General features: G+C 39.9%; 1 protein-coding gene across 3 annotated transcripts in view; it reads left to right on the top strand.

Annotated features, from left to right (window-relative positions):
* Window positions 1–11965, top strand: part of ATG4C (autophagy related 4C cysteine peptidase) — a 37722-nt gene extending 25757 nt beyond the window's left edge. For 2 of the 3 annotated variants that reach the window (XM_054981084.1, XM_054981083.1), the window contains exons 9-11: window positions 590–666; window positions 5376–5495; window positions 8635–10035. In XM_054981084.1, coding sequence (XP_054837059.1) covers window positions 590–666; window positions 5376–5495; window positions 8635–8805 — 368 coding nt within the window. In that variant the 3' untranslated portion in view covers window positions 8806–10035. Of the gene's footprint in view, window positions 1–589; window positions 667–5375; window positions 5496–8634; window positions 10036–11762 lie in introns of those variants that run through there. The other variant, XR_008597078.1, reaches the window with a different exon arrangement.
* The last annotated feature ends 3803 nt before the right edge of the window (window positions 11966–15768 follow it).

Below are 15768 nucleotides of genomic sequence, written 5' to 3'. Positions count from 1 at the left end.
AGCAAAATGAGTACCTTATTAATTTATCAGACTCTCCAAAGTCCAGTCATTTGTCACTTGCCCCATATGGTAATTGGATTCTGTAAAATGTACATTTAATTTTCTTTGTTGCACAAACAAGGCATAATTTATCTGTTTCATCAAACTCTTGAGAGCCTTTTGCTGTTTCCAACCTGGCAGTTCTTAGTTATATATTTACCCTTTAGTAGTTTAAGTGGTGCAGGTTGATGACCAGATGACAAGCAAATATGTTCTTCCTGTCATGATGAGGAAGTGCAATACATTTTTCATATGCAAACTCAGGGAATATAATTGCGTGTTTGTAAAAGTAATTTTATCTCCAAAAATTAAATGACAGTTTCATCACTTTATCAAAATTCTGCTTCTACAAGCATATTTGATTATGCAAAAGTTAATCTGTCCTGCAAAAACCCATGCTTCAGTCAATGAATATCAGCTTGGCAGGCAGTTACTTGCTAGGGGCTTCTCTCCCCTCCCTTCCCCAACTGTTCTGCATAGAAATTGGATTGTAAGCTGTGTAATAATAAGGTGTTTTTTGAATTACTTGTCTTTTGTTTTGTCCTTGTAGATGACAGTTTGATTTACATGGATCCTCATTACTGCCAGTCTTTTGTAGATGTCAGCGTAAAGGATTTCCCCCTTGAGGTAGGATGGATAAAGAACTAGCACTATTAGATTCATATATGAACTAAACTCTTAATTACTTAGATCTTCTTTTGTTGTTCTTGGTCTTAGGGAAAAAAATACATGTGAATACGTGTGAAATTCTTTTCTCTATGTTGGTAGTTTATATACAAGGCCTATACATCTAATTTTTGCCTTGAGGGAGCCAAAGCCTGGCTTGAAGAAGTGAGGCTTCCAACATTGAAATACCATACTCTCAACTTATATTTCTCAACCACTGCATACACAGTATATACAGATAAGGCTTTTTAAGCATTAAATGTCCAACTACACTATTGTGTGAGGCTGTGTTTTGGGGTGAGTGTGTCTTGCCACATGCACAAGACTCTATCCTCAGTCTAGTTACTTGAGGTGCTGAGGTACTTCCAATTATATGCTCACTTCTGCCAATAGGTTTGGAGCCAGGACTTGAATGGAGACAGCGAAGAAAGCATTGGTACAGTGCATATACTGTGCATTGTACACAGCTGAATCACTGCAGTTTTGAAATAGTTAAATTCCCTTATTTGACTAAATTTGAGGCATAGCACCAGTCAACAGTAATTCTATAATCAAATGTGCAGCAGTACAGGTGTATTTACATGGTCTGCTGCAGTCTTGCTGCTCCCAGCTACACAATTGAACCTGAGCCTAGTGGTGGGAGGAAATAGGATTTAAAAGAAAAAAATGCTTCAGTGTTACTGCCACCAATAACCATGACTTTCGATATCCGAGACAGGAAATTATTTGGGCTGTTTTTTATAATGCAAGTTACTCTCTTTGTTGTACAGACAAATTTGAAAACTGGGTGAGAGTCACTCATGGCCATAATGATGTTATGTTAATAAGAGCCTGATGGATATTGTGTTTTAAATTTTTCTGACTTTTAAGTCCATGGTAGCTCTGAATTTCTGGGACAAGCCATAATAGAGGTCTTAGTTGCTCTTACGGGCTGCAGGAGTTATCCATTCAGCCAGAACATTCCTGCTCCCTATACACTGGCTCCTACTACATCTGAACAACATGTTTGTTGGGTACCAATCAGCTGCAATTTCTGTAGGATTTTTTCAGTTAATTAAATTGTGCAGTCACTTTTATACGTTGAAGACACTATCTATTTCTGCTACTAAATAAAGCAAATTTATTTTATATATTTGTTGTAGTGTTAGTTTTCTTGGCCCTGGCACCAACCTGGTGGAACTCTATGTCTGCAGCAACCCAAGCTCATTCGGATTTGCTATCTTTCCACCGGACCTGCAAGACAGAGATGTTCTGCCAGGTATACGGTGATTGAGGCGGGCAAGCCATCCAAACTGTCCACACTGGCCTCCTGTGAATGGGAGGGAGTATAGCCCCCCAAACTCTGTATCTATCTGTAACCGGCCACCATGCCCTATGGGCTTGTCTAGGCTGAATGGATGGTGCAAGATGTGTGCAGCTGTTTTTAATTTTGTGTTGTTGTTTGCTGATTTTATTATTTTATGCTGCCAAGTTTTATTATTGTATATTTTATACTGCTATGATCTGCTCTGAGCCCACTTGCAGGGGAGTGAAATATAAATTTAAATAAATAAATAATCCATGGACAGTCCAAAATGAACATGCAAGGTATATAATTAGGACAAAGACCATGCTTATTTCTGGAAAAGAAGAAAGATACAAACTTTTATTGGATCAAAAATGTGCCATACCAGAAGAACTTGTCTCACCAATTTTTTCTTGAGTTCTGTAAATTAATGGCGTTAGTTATGCAAGATGGAGCTTTTGTAAGAATGCCATAAAAAAAATTTTCTGTAAAGAAAGATAAGATGTTGACTTGGGTGGTATCATATTTCAAGAAGCGCATCTGTAGAAATGAATCAGAGACCTGCCGTAATGTTGAGTCCATCTAATAATAATCTGTCCTTTTCTAAAAATCTCAGAAACAACCTGGGATGGCTTTCTTATTCCATGTAGCAGTTCTGTTAGATTTCACTATAGCTTATATTTTCAAAATTAATAAACTGCCCAGGCTAAGTCGAAAATCAATCCAGTCTATGGTCAGCTTCTATTTGTTTGAAAGAATCTACCTACTTCTCTCTGCATGTAGAATTTCTAAGCACGAAAAAATCTGTTCTTTTGTGAAATAATATTGTCTAGTATAATGTCCAAAGAGGCTTAAAGTATTCTAGTTTAAATTATTATGCTCTTTATAGCAGAACATTTAGATGGTTTCTTCTGAATCAGTTTGTGATAGGGAGGACCAATAGTTCAATAGTAGCCCTCTGTTTTGAATGCAGAAGCTCCCAGTTTCAATCTCCAGCTAAAAGGATCTGGTAGTAAGATGAGAAACACTTGGGGCTGAGACTCTGGAAAACCTACGCCTTTTAAAGCAGACAGAATCAACCTTGAAAGACCAGTGGTCTGACTCGGTATAAGGCAGCTTTATGTTCATGTATATATTTAAATGACAGAGCTATGAGTAACTATGGGGCTCACCTGGTAGGTGTCTTTTTTGCAGTGCAACAGGGTATTAAGGTTTGATTTTAAGATGTATGCTGCCTTGTGATTAGTTTTGCATATAAAATAATGTGAGGATTAGAAAGACAAGATGCCAGATGATTCTTAACCGGGTTTCACACTCTTGCAGCTTTCTTAATGGGAATATTCTAAGAGCCAGTTTGGCAGCAGGACTCTAATCTGGAGAACCCCACTCCTCTGCCTGAAGCTAGCTGGGCAACCTTGGACCAGTCACAGCTCTCAGCTCAACCCACCTCATAGGGTAATGGTCTTGAGGAGATGCCAGTCTGTTTCTGAGTTAAATTGAAATTCTGATTTTTACCTTTTAAGCCCTTAAACAGGTCCAAGCTACTTGCAGGACCTCTTGCTACCTGCAATATCAGCTGCCTCACCAACTACAATTGGAAGGTGCAATAGATGGCAAACAAGCATAGGGGTTTTACGGTGGTGGCATGTTAAATTATTGAGTACCTCCTAGTTGAGGCTGCCTGGTTCCCTAGCCCAGCTATCTTTGATGTGTCTGGTGAAAACAGTTTTATTTGCCTGGGTTATTAAAATATTCTTTAAAAGGGCACTTTTTTACTTGGAGAAGTGATTAAATGGTTGGCTTTTCTGTTTGTTTATGTTTTTATTGCCCCCTAAATGTGTTACGCTATTTTAACCTGTGTTTGCTGTTTTACCAAGGTTTTAATGTTTCTCTGTTGATTTAATTATTTCACTGATTTTTTAAAATAAACTGTTGTGAGCTGCTAAGATCATGTTTTAAGGAGAAGTGGCTAATAAATGTTGCTTTTCTTATATGCGATCTTTTAACATTGAAAGGGAAAAGTATCCCCATGTAAAGCTTCTATAGTGCAAAATGAATAATCCCGTGCAATCCTTATCAGCTTTTGAAACAATCTGTGAAACAATAAGGTAGCATTTGGAAGACAGCTTACTCTCCCAGGAAACTTTTGGTGCTGGCTGTTGCTTCTAAAGAAGCAGTTGGGTCTTTAAATTTTCATCTTTTTTATTGTGAGGGAAAAGTTAGTCATTGCATGTCTTGCACCAGATACCTCACTTCATATCCTTCATTGCTATCTCAAACTAGCATGAATTTTTCAGACTCAGATATGGGAAGAAAAAAATTGCTTAGAATTATGATGAAGGCAAAATAATTGGGTAATAAAATCCTGGGTCACATCCAAAGGTTGTTCTCTTTGTTAGGGACTCTTGTCAATTCCCCCTGATCCCCACCTACATATACACTGTGCTCCAAAAATGTTGCTGTGTTGGGATGGGCCCATCAGGAGTAGTGAGGGGCTCTGCAATGAAAACTGCGCTTTCCCTCTTTGTCTTCTAGTGGAAGATTTCCTTTTACTCAAACTTGCCAACTAATCTATAAATTACGACAGTGTAAATCCTCACAATATCAGTATTATGTCAGTCAACCTGTGTTAGTTGAAATGGAGGGGAATGCCCTCAAGTCATAGCTGACATGGCAACCCCTGGTGGGGTTTTCATGGCAAGAGACTAACAGAGGTGGTTTGCCATTGCCTGCCTCTGCAACCCTGATCTTCATTGGAGGTCCCCCATCCAGTTACTAACTGAGGCTGACCCTGCTTAGCTTCTGAGATCTGATGAGATCAAGCTTACCTGGGCCATCCAGGTCAGGGCTAGTTGGAATATCTGGTTGTAATTATTTACTTGAAAGTAATTGAAACAGTGAGGATCTATAGGTTCATTAGACTAGGCCAGTCAGTCAAATACTTTTAATGGCATAATATAAACCTAAAAAATGCAAACAAATCACTGTAAAATTACATTATATACAAAGTGGCTATGCGCTTATACAGAACTTAAACTAATCTTAAGAACTCCCACTAAAAACTCCGCAACTACTCTAGAAATCACTGTGTTGTTATCACTCAACAAAAGATGACATAGAGATGGATTGTTCCGGTATTCAGTAGACATTGGTAGCCTCTCAAACAGTTCTCTACTAGGCTTATTACTTTGCTTCTAGAATTAATTTGAAATTAATACTTTCAACTAGTGACTGTGGGCACTATAGATTTTATCACCTGGAGGTGTTTTTGTGAATTCAGGTGTATAAACTTTGGTTATGTTATCTGTTAATAGACAAATGCATCCATACTTTTGCCTTTATCCATGCATTTAACTGTTTTTTCTTTCTTTCTTGCCAATTGCAGTCATTTCACTGTCCTTCACCCAAAAAGATGTGTTTTAAGAAAATGGATCCTAGCTGCACTATAGGGTTATATTGTCAAAATGTGCAGGACTTTGAGAGGGCATCTGAAGAAATAACTAAGGTAATGCCCACATGGTGAAACAGATGCTTCACTGGGAGCCTTTGCTTTGGCACAGAGCCTTTTTACATAGAGAGACCACATAAACCTTTAACTCCTGTTGTAGGTTGAGCCAAATATGTTAGTCCCTTTGCAGTTTTCTCTTGCTTCATATAATCAAATCATGTAAAATGTAGAAAGAAAAATTAAATTGCTAACTCGGTAACATGAAACATTTTATGCTGCAAATAGCTACATTATTGGAGAAATTTGTCTCTTTGCTTTTGAAACAGAGCTACGTCTTAATGTGTAAGCAGGATGGGAAAGTGTCTGACCAATTTTTATTTGCCTTGCACTTGTGTAAATGATTTTATCTAAGTGTATTGCTGAAGTTAATTTGTCTCAGAAAATGTATGTGTAATTTTTTTTAGTATTTAATATGTGCCGCCGACCAATTATAGGATTACCCCACTAGGTGGCAGCATTTAAGCAAAAATATTTCTGTAGAATGTCCTTTTGCCAGGCACAACCTCCAGAAGAATCTTTAAAAGGCAATCAATTCTTTGGGGATGATTTTAAGTGGCAATATTAAATCAAACTAAATTGTGCATTATTACTTGTTAGCATAAGTGTATATTTGTTAAATTTACAGATAAAATATTATTACTGTGTTTTAGCACCATTTAAAATCACTAAGAAAGTGCCTCCTAGATCCAAGTAAACAGGTTAGTTTATGGCATTTTTTTTCTAAACTAGAAAAGGGAAAGGAAATAAAACAGTTACATTTGATGCATGGAAAAGAATAGCGGCTATGTTGCTCATTTTCTTCACCCTTCGTTTTCCCTTCTTTGCTCATGCTTTCCCCGATCTTTGCATTTTAACCAACTCGAAATAAAGAATTACCCTGCTTGGAAATATTATAGGCATCTAACTTCTGATTAGAAATGGCATCTCTCTGATGTCATAGCAGAAGCATACATTGTGCCAGTCAGAACAACACCTGCAGCTGTCAAGCACTGAGAACTGGTGTCCATCCCAGCTTAAGTAATATTTTGTGTTGCATATATTTTGTAATTGAAATCTGTGTTTTAAATAATTCAGGGACATAAGTTGTGATACATACTGTTCCCCATTGGAATAGAACATAGAGTCTGTGGCAGATGTAGTAACATCACTGAAATAGCCATTGGTAGGGTGCTGAGACTGAGGGAGTAGCTTACCTAAGGCTGTGTAGTGAATGGGTGAGGATCTTCCTGGTGTGTGGTTCTTATTCAGTCATCCTACTGCACCAGTTCTCGTAGTCATACAAAGGAGAACTCTCTGCAGAATACAGCAGTAATCAAAAGGGCCTTTCCTGAACAAAGTTGATTCTAGCCCCAATGTAGCATTTTTCATGTTTGTGCTTTCACAAAAATCATTCCAAATGCATCCCTTCAGAGGCTCATATATGGGAAAACTTGGGGGCGGAGGGGCAGTAGGGAATCCTGTTTGGGGACTTTTTAATTTATTTTAAAAACATTTTATGCTACCTTTCTACTTAATACATGATCCCCAAGGTAATAAACATTTTAAAAAGGAACATTAAAATAGTGTTTAAAACAGAAAATCATTTTACTAGTGAAAATAATTTCATCTCCTTTGAAATGGCTGCAGTCACATACATATATGATTTCATGTTTGAAGTATCTGATGTTAAATGTATCCGTTTCATTTTTAAAAAACAAGTTCGAAAGGTGGCAGTTTTTGTCAACCCTCATGTGAACTCTCAGCGGTCTTGTTGGAGTTCCTGACTACCAGGGCAGGGTTTTGTGTTGTGGGATAGGAGGAGCAGCAAAAGGAGAAGATGGGAAGGTCCTGTTCTGTGAACCAAGCACTGCTCGTGGATCATTTGATCCAATTGATGTTTTTCGCTATCATGGTTCGTAGGAAAAAAGAACTGGAACTATATGAGAAGTGCCTGAAGAACGCACACAGAGAAAGATTAAGCAGGGCTCTCATTTTAATCAATGTCCTGCATATCCCTCTAAAGTAACATATACTTGAAAATAAGGGAAGTTGGTATAATCAGATTTCACATTCTTCTGTCCTAAGTGTGTACTAATCAAAGTCTAACATCTTCAGATCACACGCAGTGCTGAAACTGCTATAGTATCAAGTATTGTGCCCTTGCAAAGTCCCATCTATATGTCTATAACTGAAAGAAATGCATCACACTCATGAGGAAGTGCATTTTTACTGATCATTGGTGGTGGCTGTCATTTTGCTAGACACCTGTCAATTAGCAGGAGGAGTAGACCTGCCAGCTAATTTCACAGGCTACCAAACAGCCATCAGAATGCTGTGAACCTCTATTATTGATGTGGGTTGAATTGATCCAATAGCCAAACGATAAAAGGCTCAATTTAATGACCCTGTCCCTTGAGATCTATTGCTCTGTACCCTCCTTCCTAAATTTTTCCTTACCAAATGATTCCTCTTCTGTCTTGTCTTACAACTGATTGTGTTTCAGTTCTCCTTGGCCTTCTCTTTCGCAGGACGGAAGGAAGTAATTAAAATAAGTTAGTATAAAATGTAAAACTGCAGATCATAGTAAAAACGATGGAATATGACTGCAAGTCTGATTTTTCTAGGATCTGGTTTTTTAAAATAGCCGCTGCAATTTATTGTATAATTAAAACTATTTTTGTTCAATCACATTGGCTGCGGACTACTTTATAATACGGCAATGTGATCATATATGTATTCTTGCAGATGAAAAGTAAAGTATAATAGCCCAGAGAGCTGGTATGCCAATAGTATATGAGTTAGTGAGTTCAGAATTCACAGCTGGGATTCCAGAACTCTGCAGAGTTTAGCTGTTTTGAAGAACGATGTAGAGTGGATATGTGAGTACTTCAGTGTCTGAAGCAGTAAATTACACAGTGTCACTGTGCAGAAGTGTGGGGGTTGCATGCACTAGTTCTGCATATGCGCCTCTCTTCTGGGTCTGGTACAGTACTGAGACAGACACTGGAAGCCTGAAAAGAGGGTGCCCTCAAATAATTCATGCATCTCATGTGCAATATTTTCATTTGATGTTAAAAATGAATACTATGTTTATGACATTACAGCAATTTTAGTCTTCCAATCATTGTTTTCTTTCTGATACTGTCTTTTACTGTAGATTCTGAAATCCTCTTCTAAGGAGAAATATCCCTTGTTTACCTTTGTAAATGGACATTCTAGAGATTATGATTTTGTGATGAGTCCAGTCCGGGAAGAGAGAACCCTTTTCTCTGAGGATGATAATAAAAAACTGAAACGTTTTAGTACTGAGGAGTTTGTCTTGCTGTGAGAACATTTTTTGCTAGAGTATTGGCAGCTTTCCAGGAGACCATTTACCCTTTGAAAATACATGGACAAACAACACCGACCATGGTATATTTTCTTGATGTTTTAAACTTTGTTATGTAGTTGTAGTCTTGAAGTGCCCATTGTAAATGTATAAAATGAATTATTTTCCTTGATGGTAGATGAATATAATGAAACATTCTGGTAAAGACAGATGATACTGTACCAGTCTAGGTATAATAGTATTTGATGTTGTGCCAGGCTTGCTCACAAGATGCTTTATGCTATTTTATGTAGATTCTAGCCATTCCAGATTCATTTCAGTTCTTGACAACAGCCTGATCACACGATTCATTACATTTAGGCTGATTTATTTGTGATATGCAGCTCTGGAAGGTTTGTGGTATATCAGTTCTCCAAATATTGTGGCAAACACTGATTTGGCTGCATCAGTCAACCTTCTTGAGGGCAACCATATACCCGAGGGCCTCTGTGAAGTGGCCCAATATAACTTGTTTGGCACGTTTGCCATATTCAACCAAGTCTGGTGAGAGCAAGTGCTCAAGATACCTTCTTGTTTGTAACTTAAGTTTAACTTCAAGCTAGAACTAGTTAATAAAACCTATTGTTTAGTTTGTTTTTCTGCCTGAGCCCTGATATTGCTTAATAATCATGAAATTCCAAGCTCACAATGCATTTTGCTCAGAGATGTATCTCTATCAGCAGTATTTTTTAATAGTAATACTGATGCAATTAGGTAAGCAGAGTAGCGAGTTAAGGTGCTGTTTAGCAATATGATCTTATAATGACTACTCATTAAGCTTGTAGTTGAACCTTAATAGGAGGAGGTAATAATGTATTGGCTTCCCCCCCACCCACAATTTTAAAAGGTATGTTACTAATATTAAATTGCAACCAATCATAATACACAAAAACAATTATTAGATGTGAGCTGAATTTTGTTTCCTGTATCCAAATACAATTTGGATGCCTACATTATTAACAGTGTAGCTTTTAAATAAAAGCATTTCACTATAGAGTTGGGAGACAATAGCAAATTGGCTTGGAGGTAATATTCTGTTTCGTGATATTTCTTGTTACTGTTCATTTACAAGTACTAATCATCTAATTTTCAATAGAGACCTAATATATAAATTTTTAACAGCAGAAACAGCATACAGCATGTGAACATAATGGAAAAGATAACTATTGCTTTAATAAAAGGGTGAAAATATTGAATGCATATGTCTTCCTTGTAAAGATGTACTTTTCTTGCAGGGATTACGTTGTTCTACCACCTAAAGTGGCCAGCTGTGTAAACTGACCTGATTATTTATTCAGTTTGTTATGAATCAATATGATCTTATTCGACTACAAACATCAAACTGAATAATAAAGATCCTGTATACCTACTTCTCATGAGAATGATGAGGATGGCAAAAGGACAGTTTATAGACACAGTACAGAAACCTGCCTGAGGCCCACTAAATGGAAAGTGAAATTTATTAAGAAAATTCAAAAAGTTCATTGGATCGGGCCCTGCAATTTTGCAAATAGAGAGAGAGAGAGTGTGTGTGAGAGGTGTGCTTATGCAACAATCTCTTCCATCTCCCTGAAGAAGTTACTAAGTACACTTTCTGAAACCCTGAGATTGCTCGCACAATATCTGGCACAAGCAGAAATGCAAGCAGGAATACGAACATTTAATCTTTGGTCTCCTGTGCAGTCCCATATTAGGACTGCGCAGGTGCAGATCAGCCATAGAGATAAATTTTGTCAGGCTCTCAAAAGTAGGGGGCACTCTGCTCCTACAACGCGCATGCGTGTGGGCCTTCCCAACGAAATGAGGTGTTGCTAGGCAAAGCACCCCTGATTCCCTCAGTTCCTTTTTCACTGCCGACAGAGAAGGTTCTTCATCTTCGCTAATCATGTACCGACAAAGGACCATCCATCGACTACTCTTTTGCCTAATCCACCCTCTTTTGCCCAACCACCCCTTCACCACCTCCAACACCAACCATCCAAGAGATGGAAGAAGAGGAACTGAGCACCGATGGAGGAATTCAGTCCCTCCTTTACTCCAGATCCGACAAATCCAGATCCAATGCTTTCAGTTCCAACTTTGGTTACAATCACCAACCAATCGAGCCAGAGCCCTTTTATTCAACCAACAACTTCATAAAACTTATATCAACAACCACCAGCTTGGAACCATACTATGTGTAATGATTTTAAGTGTGTGTGTGTCTTTAAATGCTTGGTGTGGTACAGATGAAGAGTGGGGTTGAAAGAGCAGGATGAGTGAGTGAGATGATTGGTTGATGACTGTGGGCAGAGTGAACTGCAGTTTTTAGTTACTGAGTGGAGAGAAAAGATTGAGAACGGAACTACAAGTGACAAAAGGCACAGATTGGACACTTGTCAGCTTCCCTCAAGTTTTGATGGGAAATGTAGGCAGCTTGGCGGAATGTTGGACAAGTGACAGTTGAAAAGTCCATTGGACAGCAGTCAGAGAGCCAGGCTGCAAGACTAGGATGCCTACATTTCCCATCAAAACTTGAGGGAAGCTGACAAGTGTCCAATCTGTGCCTTTTGTCACTTGTAGTTCCGCTCTCAGTTGGGCAAAGCAGACAACCTGTGTGGAAGCCTGAGGGGATTCTCATTCTAGTTCAGTTAGGCAACCTGTGTGGAAGCCCGAACTTTATGTGTCTGTGAGAGAAAGTCTTATGTATATTTGAGAGAGTGATTGATCTATCTGAAGCAGGCAAACTGTGTGGCTGAGAGAGAAAGTTCATGTATATCTGTGTGACTGAGCCTATGAAAAGAAACTTTAAGAACTGATAACTATCTTTGAAACAAGTTTAAATACTAGTGTGAAACTGATACACTTCTTGTAAAAATAAACGTTTATTTTTTTATCCCAGAGTATATGTTATTCTTATATCTTGTTCCTATCCTCAGGGCCACATAATCCCATGAAGGAGCCTGATGCTTGGGAACGTTATTAAAGGGGAAATTTAAATTAAATATCTTGGAATATAATTCCTGGCGGCAGCAATCTACCCAGAGAGTGTAAGAAGAGGGTTAAAGGAAAAATCTAACTGAAAAAGAAAGGTGGTTGTAACACTGTGTTCCACTCTGGATTGCCTCCCTCAACTCCTGCACCTTGGCAACAACCCCTAATGGCTGCACAGATGCCTAACTGGCAAGAATTCTTCTCTTGGCTCCAGAACGCCTCCTCATTTACCACTGCCCCAAATCCTTCATCAGTCTACTTAGTTCCATCTGATCTAGCAGCATGCAGGCACCGGAACCGATCCCCATCCTCATTGGGATCTGAAGAGGCTGCAGACTAGACATCCGAATTTAACAGAGCCTCAGACATTGCATCCGATTGATCTCCAGGCGAGCTGATTGGAGGGACAACCTCATCCTCCCTGAGAGAGGACTTCAGACTGTTCTCAGAACAGATGCTGAGAATAGCACATGCCCTGGACCTTGGTGTCTACCCCTAATCCAAAAAAACAAGGTCCTACAGGCCCTATACAACAACTCTCCTGCTTTGGTAGCCTTCCCAGCAGTAGAGGATTTTTTGGATATCACCCATGGCATATACGAAAAACCAGCTTCCATGCCTGCTACCTCCCATAGAATTGAAAACTTATACGTTAAAACAACAAGACTGCACATTACCATTTAGCTACCCACAACCATACTCTTTGGTTGCAGCAGAGGTCCAGTCCAAGGCGCATTTTGGATCTCACCCCCCCCCCCCCAAGTAGACAGAGAGGGTCACAAACTGGACACTCTTGGAAGAAAAATTTATTCATCTACATCCTTCAATTTCCACATAGCCAATTATCAGGGTATTATGGGTATTATGGGATCATACAAATTATTCCCCTGGGACAGTCTATCCCACTACATTCAGGAACTACCTGAGGACAAGAGAGCTCTTGTCAGGGTCCTTCAGGGGGAAGCAATGAAACTAGCAAATGGCAGGAGGGAAACATGCCACAGACTGCTCAGCTAGATCACTGGCTTCCTCCATAGTCCTCCATCATCACACCTGGCTGATCTCTGCCGCCCTACCCAACAACAGAGGAGCAAAGATTGAAGACTTCATATTTGAGGGGAAATCCCTTTTCTCAGAAAAAACAGATAAAGCACTTCAACAAACTGCTTCATCTCTAGGTGTCATCGTGGCTCCTCAAATGACAACAGCACTACCAACAACCCAGGTATCATTACCAAGGCAAGCCCAACTATCAAAGGAGGTCCAACAAGTACAACTACCAATAGTATTGACCTTATTCATCTTACTCATCAGAGATCAGGAAGAAAACGTTCCAACAAACAACAGCCCAAACAAATACAACCCCAATCACCCAAGGCCTCTCAATCTCAAAAACCACTATTATGACTGACCACCCCACCGCCGACAGCTCCCCTGTCTTTTCTGGACAGATTAGCACTGTTCCTGGATAATTGGAGGGCAATCACCACGGACTCTTGGGTCCTCCAGGTGATAAGCCAGGGATACTGCTTGCATCTTCTGGAACTACCTCCATTGTCTCCTCCAGGCGATGAATCCACTTGTTCAGCACAAGCCTTATACCCTGCAATTGTTGAGCTGTTGACCAAGGGGGTGATTCAGGAAGTGCCTCAACATGAGCCCCTATTGGGCTTTTATTCCCATTACTTCCTTGTTGATAAAAAAGATGGGGGAACCCGCCCCATCCTGGACCTTCAAAAGTTAAATAAATTTGTTAAAGTTGAAAAGTTTTGCATGCTAACGTTCTCTGGTGTTATACAATATTTGAAACTTAGTGATTAGTTTGCTATAATAGAACTTAGAGATGCATATTTCCACATCACCATTCACCCTGACCACAGAAAATATCTTCACTTCCTATATCAAGGGAAAGTTTTTCAATACACTGCCTTACCCTTTGGGTTGTCTTCTACATCACGAGTGTTCACCAGATGTATGGCTGCTGTAGTTTTTCTTAAAGCCAAAGGCTATTCGGTATGTCCATACTTGGATGACTGACTTATATTGGCCCAAACCAGGACTCTCCTCTTGGAGCACATTCACTTAACAACCCAGACCATGACATCTATATACCTGGTTATAAATTGGAAGAAGTCCTCTTTCTCCCCATCCTAGTCTATTCAATTTATTGGGGCAAAATTTGATGCTGTATCAGGGAAGGCCTCTTTAGCAGAAGACACAGCTAACGTTATTCATGCATTAGTCAAACGTTTTCAGACCTTACGTTTTCAACCGGACCTGACTATTCAGAGACTTTTAGGGCTCACAGACTCTACCGCAAGTGTGGTTCCCCCATGCCACTCTTTTCATGAGATCTTTACAAAACTGGTTCATCAGACGTTTTGACCCACTGTCAACTTCCTAACAAACCAAGTTCTCCATACCCAGGTCCATTCTCAGAGCTCTAAATTGGTGGACCTCTTATACAAAACTTCTTAAAGGTGTGCCCTTTTGAATTCAGCTCCCCAACACTTCTCTCACGGCAGAGGCATCCCTCTTGGATTGGGGGGCACAATGTGGTAAACTCTCAGTGCAAGGGAAATGGACGTCAGAATCTTGGATGCATATTAATGTTCTAGAATTAAAAGCAATCCGCTATTCCCTTGTTTCCTTTGTCTTCTACGAGACAAGATAGTGCAAATCCACACAGACAATACTACCACGATCTTCTGTCTCAACAACGAGGGGGTACAGCATCACTCTCACTTTGTGCAGAGGCAACAGCACTGTGGCACTGGACGATCCAAAACAATGTCATGCCCCAAGCTCTTCACATAGTGGGAACCACAAATGTTAGAGCAGACTCCCTCAGCAGGATCTCTTTGCACCACAACACGAGTGGTCAATCACCAATTCTTACTTGTACCCCATTTGCTGACTGAGGTTTCCCAGATACCGACCTCTTTGCCACGAAGGCCAATACCAAGGCCAGGAATTTTTGCTTCCAGTGGGTTTAGACCCAGACTCCCTGGGAGGACACATTTCAAATCAACTGGGATAGTGGCCTGTACTATGCATTTCCACCACTCCCCTTAATACCAAGGGTGCTAAGCAGGATTCAATACCCATTGCATCTTCATCACACCTTTTTGGCCCCACAGGAATTGGTTCCCAACACTGTGGACTATGGCCAAAGGACACTTCAGACATCTCCCACAAGCCCCAGACCTTCTGCACAGAGATCAGATCCTACACCACAATGTGCCTGCTCTTAGGCTCACGGCATGGCTCTTGATCTCACAATCTCCTCCTCCTTTTTGGAGTAGGTAGCTCAGGTCCTACTTAATGCCTGATTGGTCTACAGCCATAAGTTGAACTGTTTTGTGTCATGAGCTGATACCCAACATTCTCCATTCAACTATTCCTTGAATCTCATTTTTGAATACCTGCTAACACTTTGAAACAAAGCCTCGCTGCATCCTCTGTCAAAGTCCCCTTAGTGGTGATCTCAGTATTCCAGGAACCAATAGATGGCAGAACATTTTTTCTCATCATACTGCCAAACAATTTGTCAAAGGGACCAACAATATGTTTCTCCATAGGGCACCTCCCGTACCCCAGTGGAGCCTCTCCCTAGTCCTGGCACAACTTATGATGCCTCCATTCGAACTGTTGGCCCACCGTGATATCCCTACTCCCCTGGAAAGTAGCCTTCTTAGTGGAGATCACATCTCTCCGAAGGGTGGGTGAATTGTTATTACTCTGCTCAGAATCTCCCTTACAATTTTTCGAGGAAAAGATTAATCTACACCCAAACCTTGATTTTCTCCCCAAGGTAGTTCTGAGATTTCACCTCCAACAGAAGGTAACCCTACCAATATTCTTTCCCCATCTATCCTCTGAGTTCAAGAAATCATTCCACACGTTGGATGTTTAAAAAGCCTTTTTTTATTACTTGCACAGAACCAAAAC

This window comes from Eublepharis macularius, chromosome 5, assembly GCF_028583425.1.
Source record: "Eublepharis macularius isolate TG4126 chromosome 5, MPM_Emac_v1.0, whole genome shotgun sequence".
NCBI classification, from domain to species: domain Eukaryota; kingdom Metazoa; phylum Chordata; class Lepidosauria; order Squamata; family Eublepharidae; genus Eublepharis; species Eublepharis macularius.
Note: the sequence above shows the minus strand (reverse complement) of the source record. Positions and strands in the feature narration are given on the sequence as shown.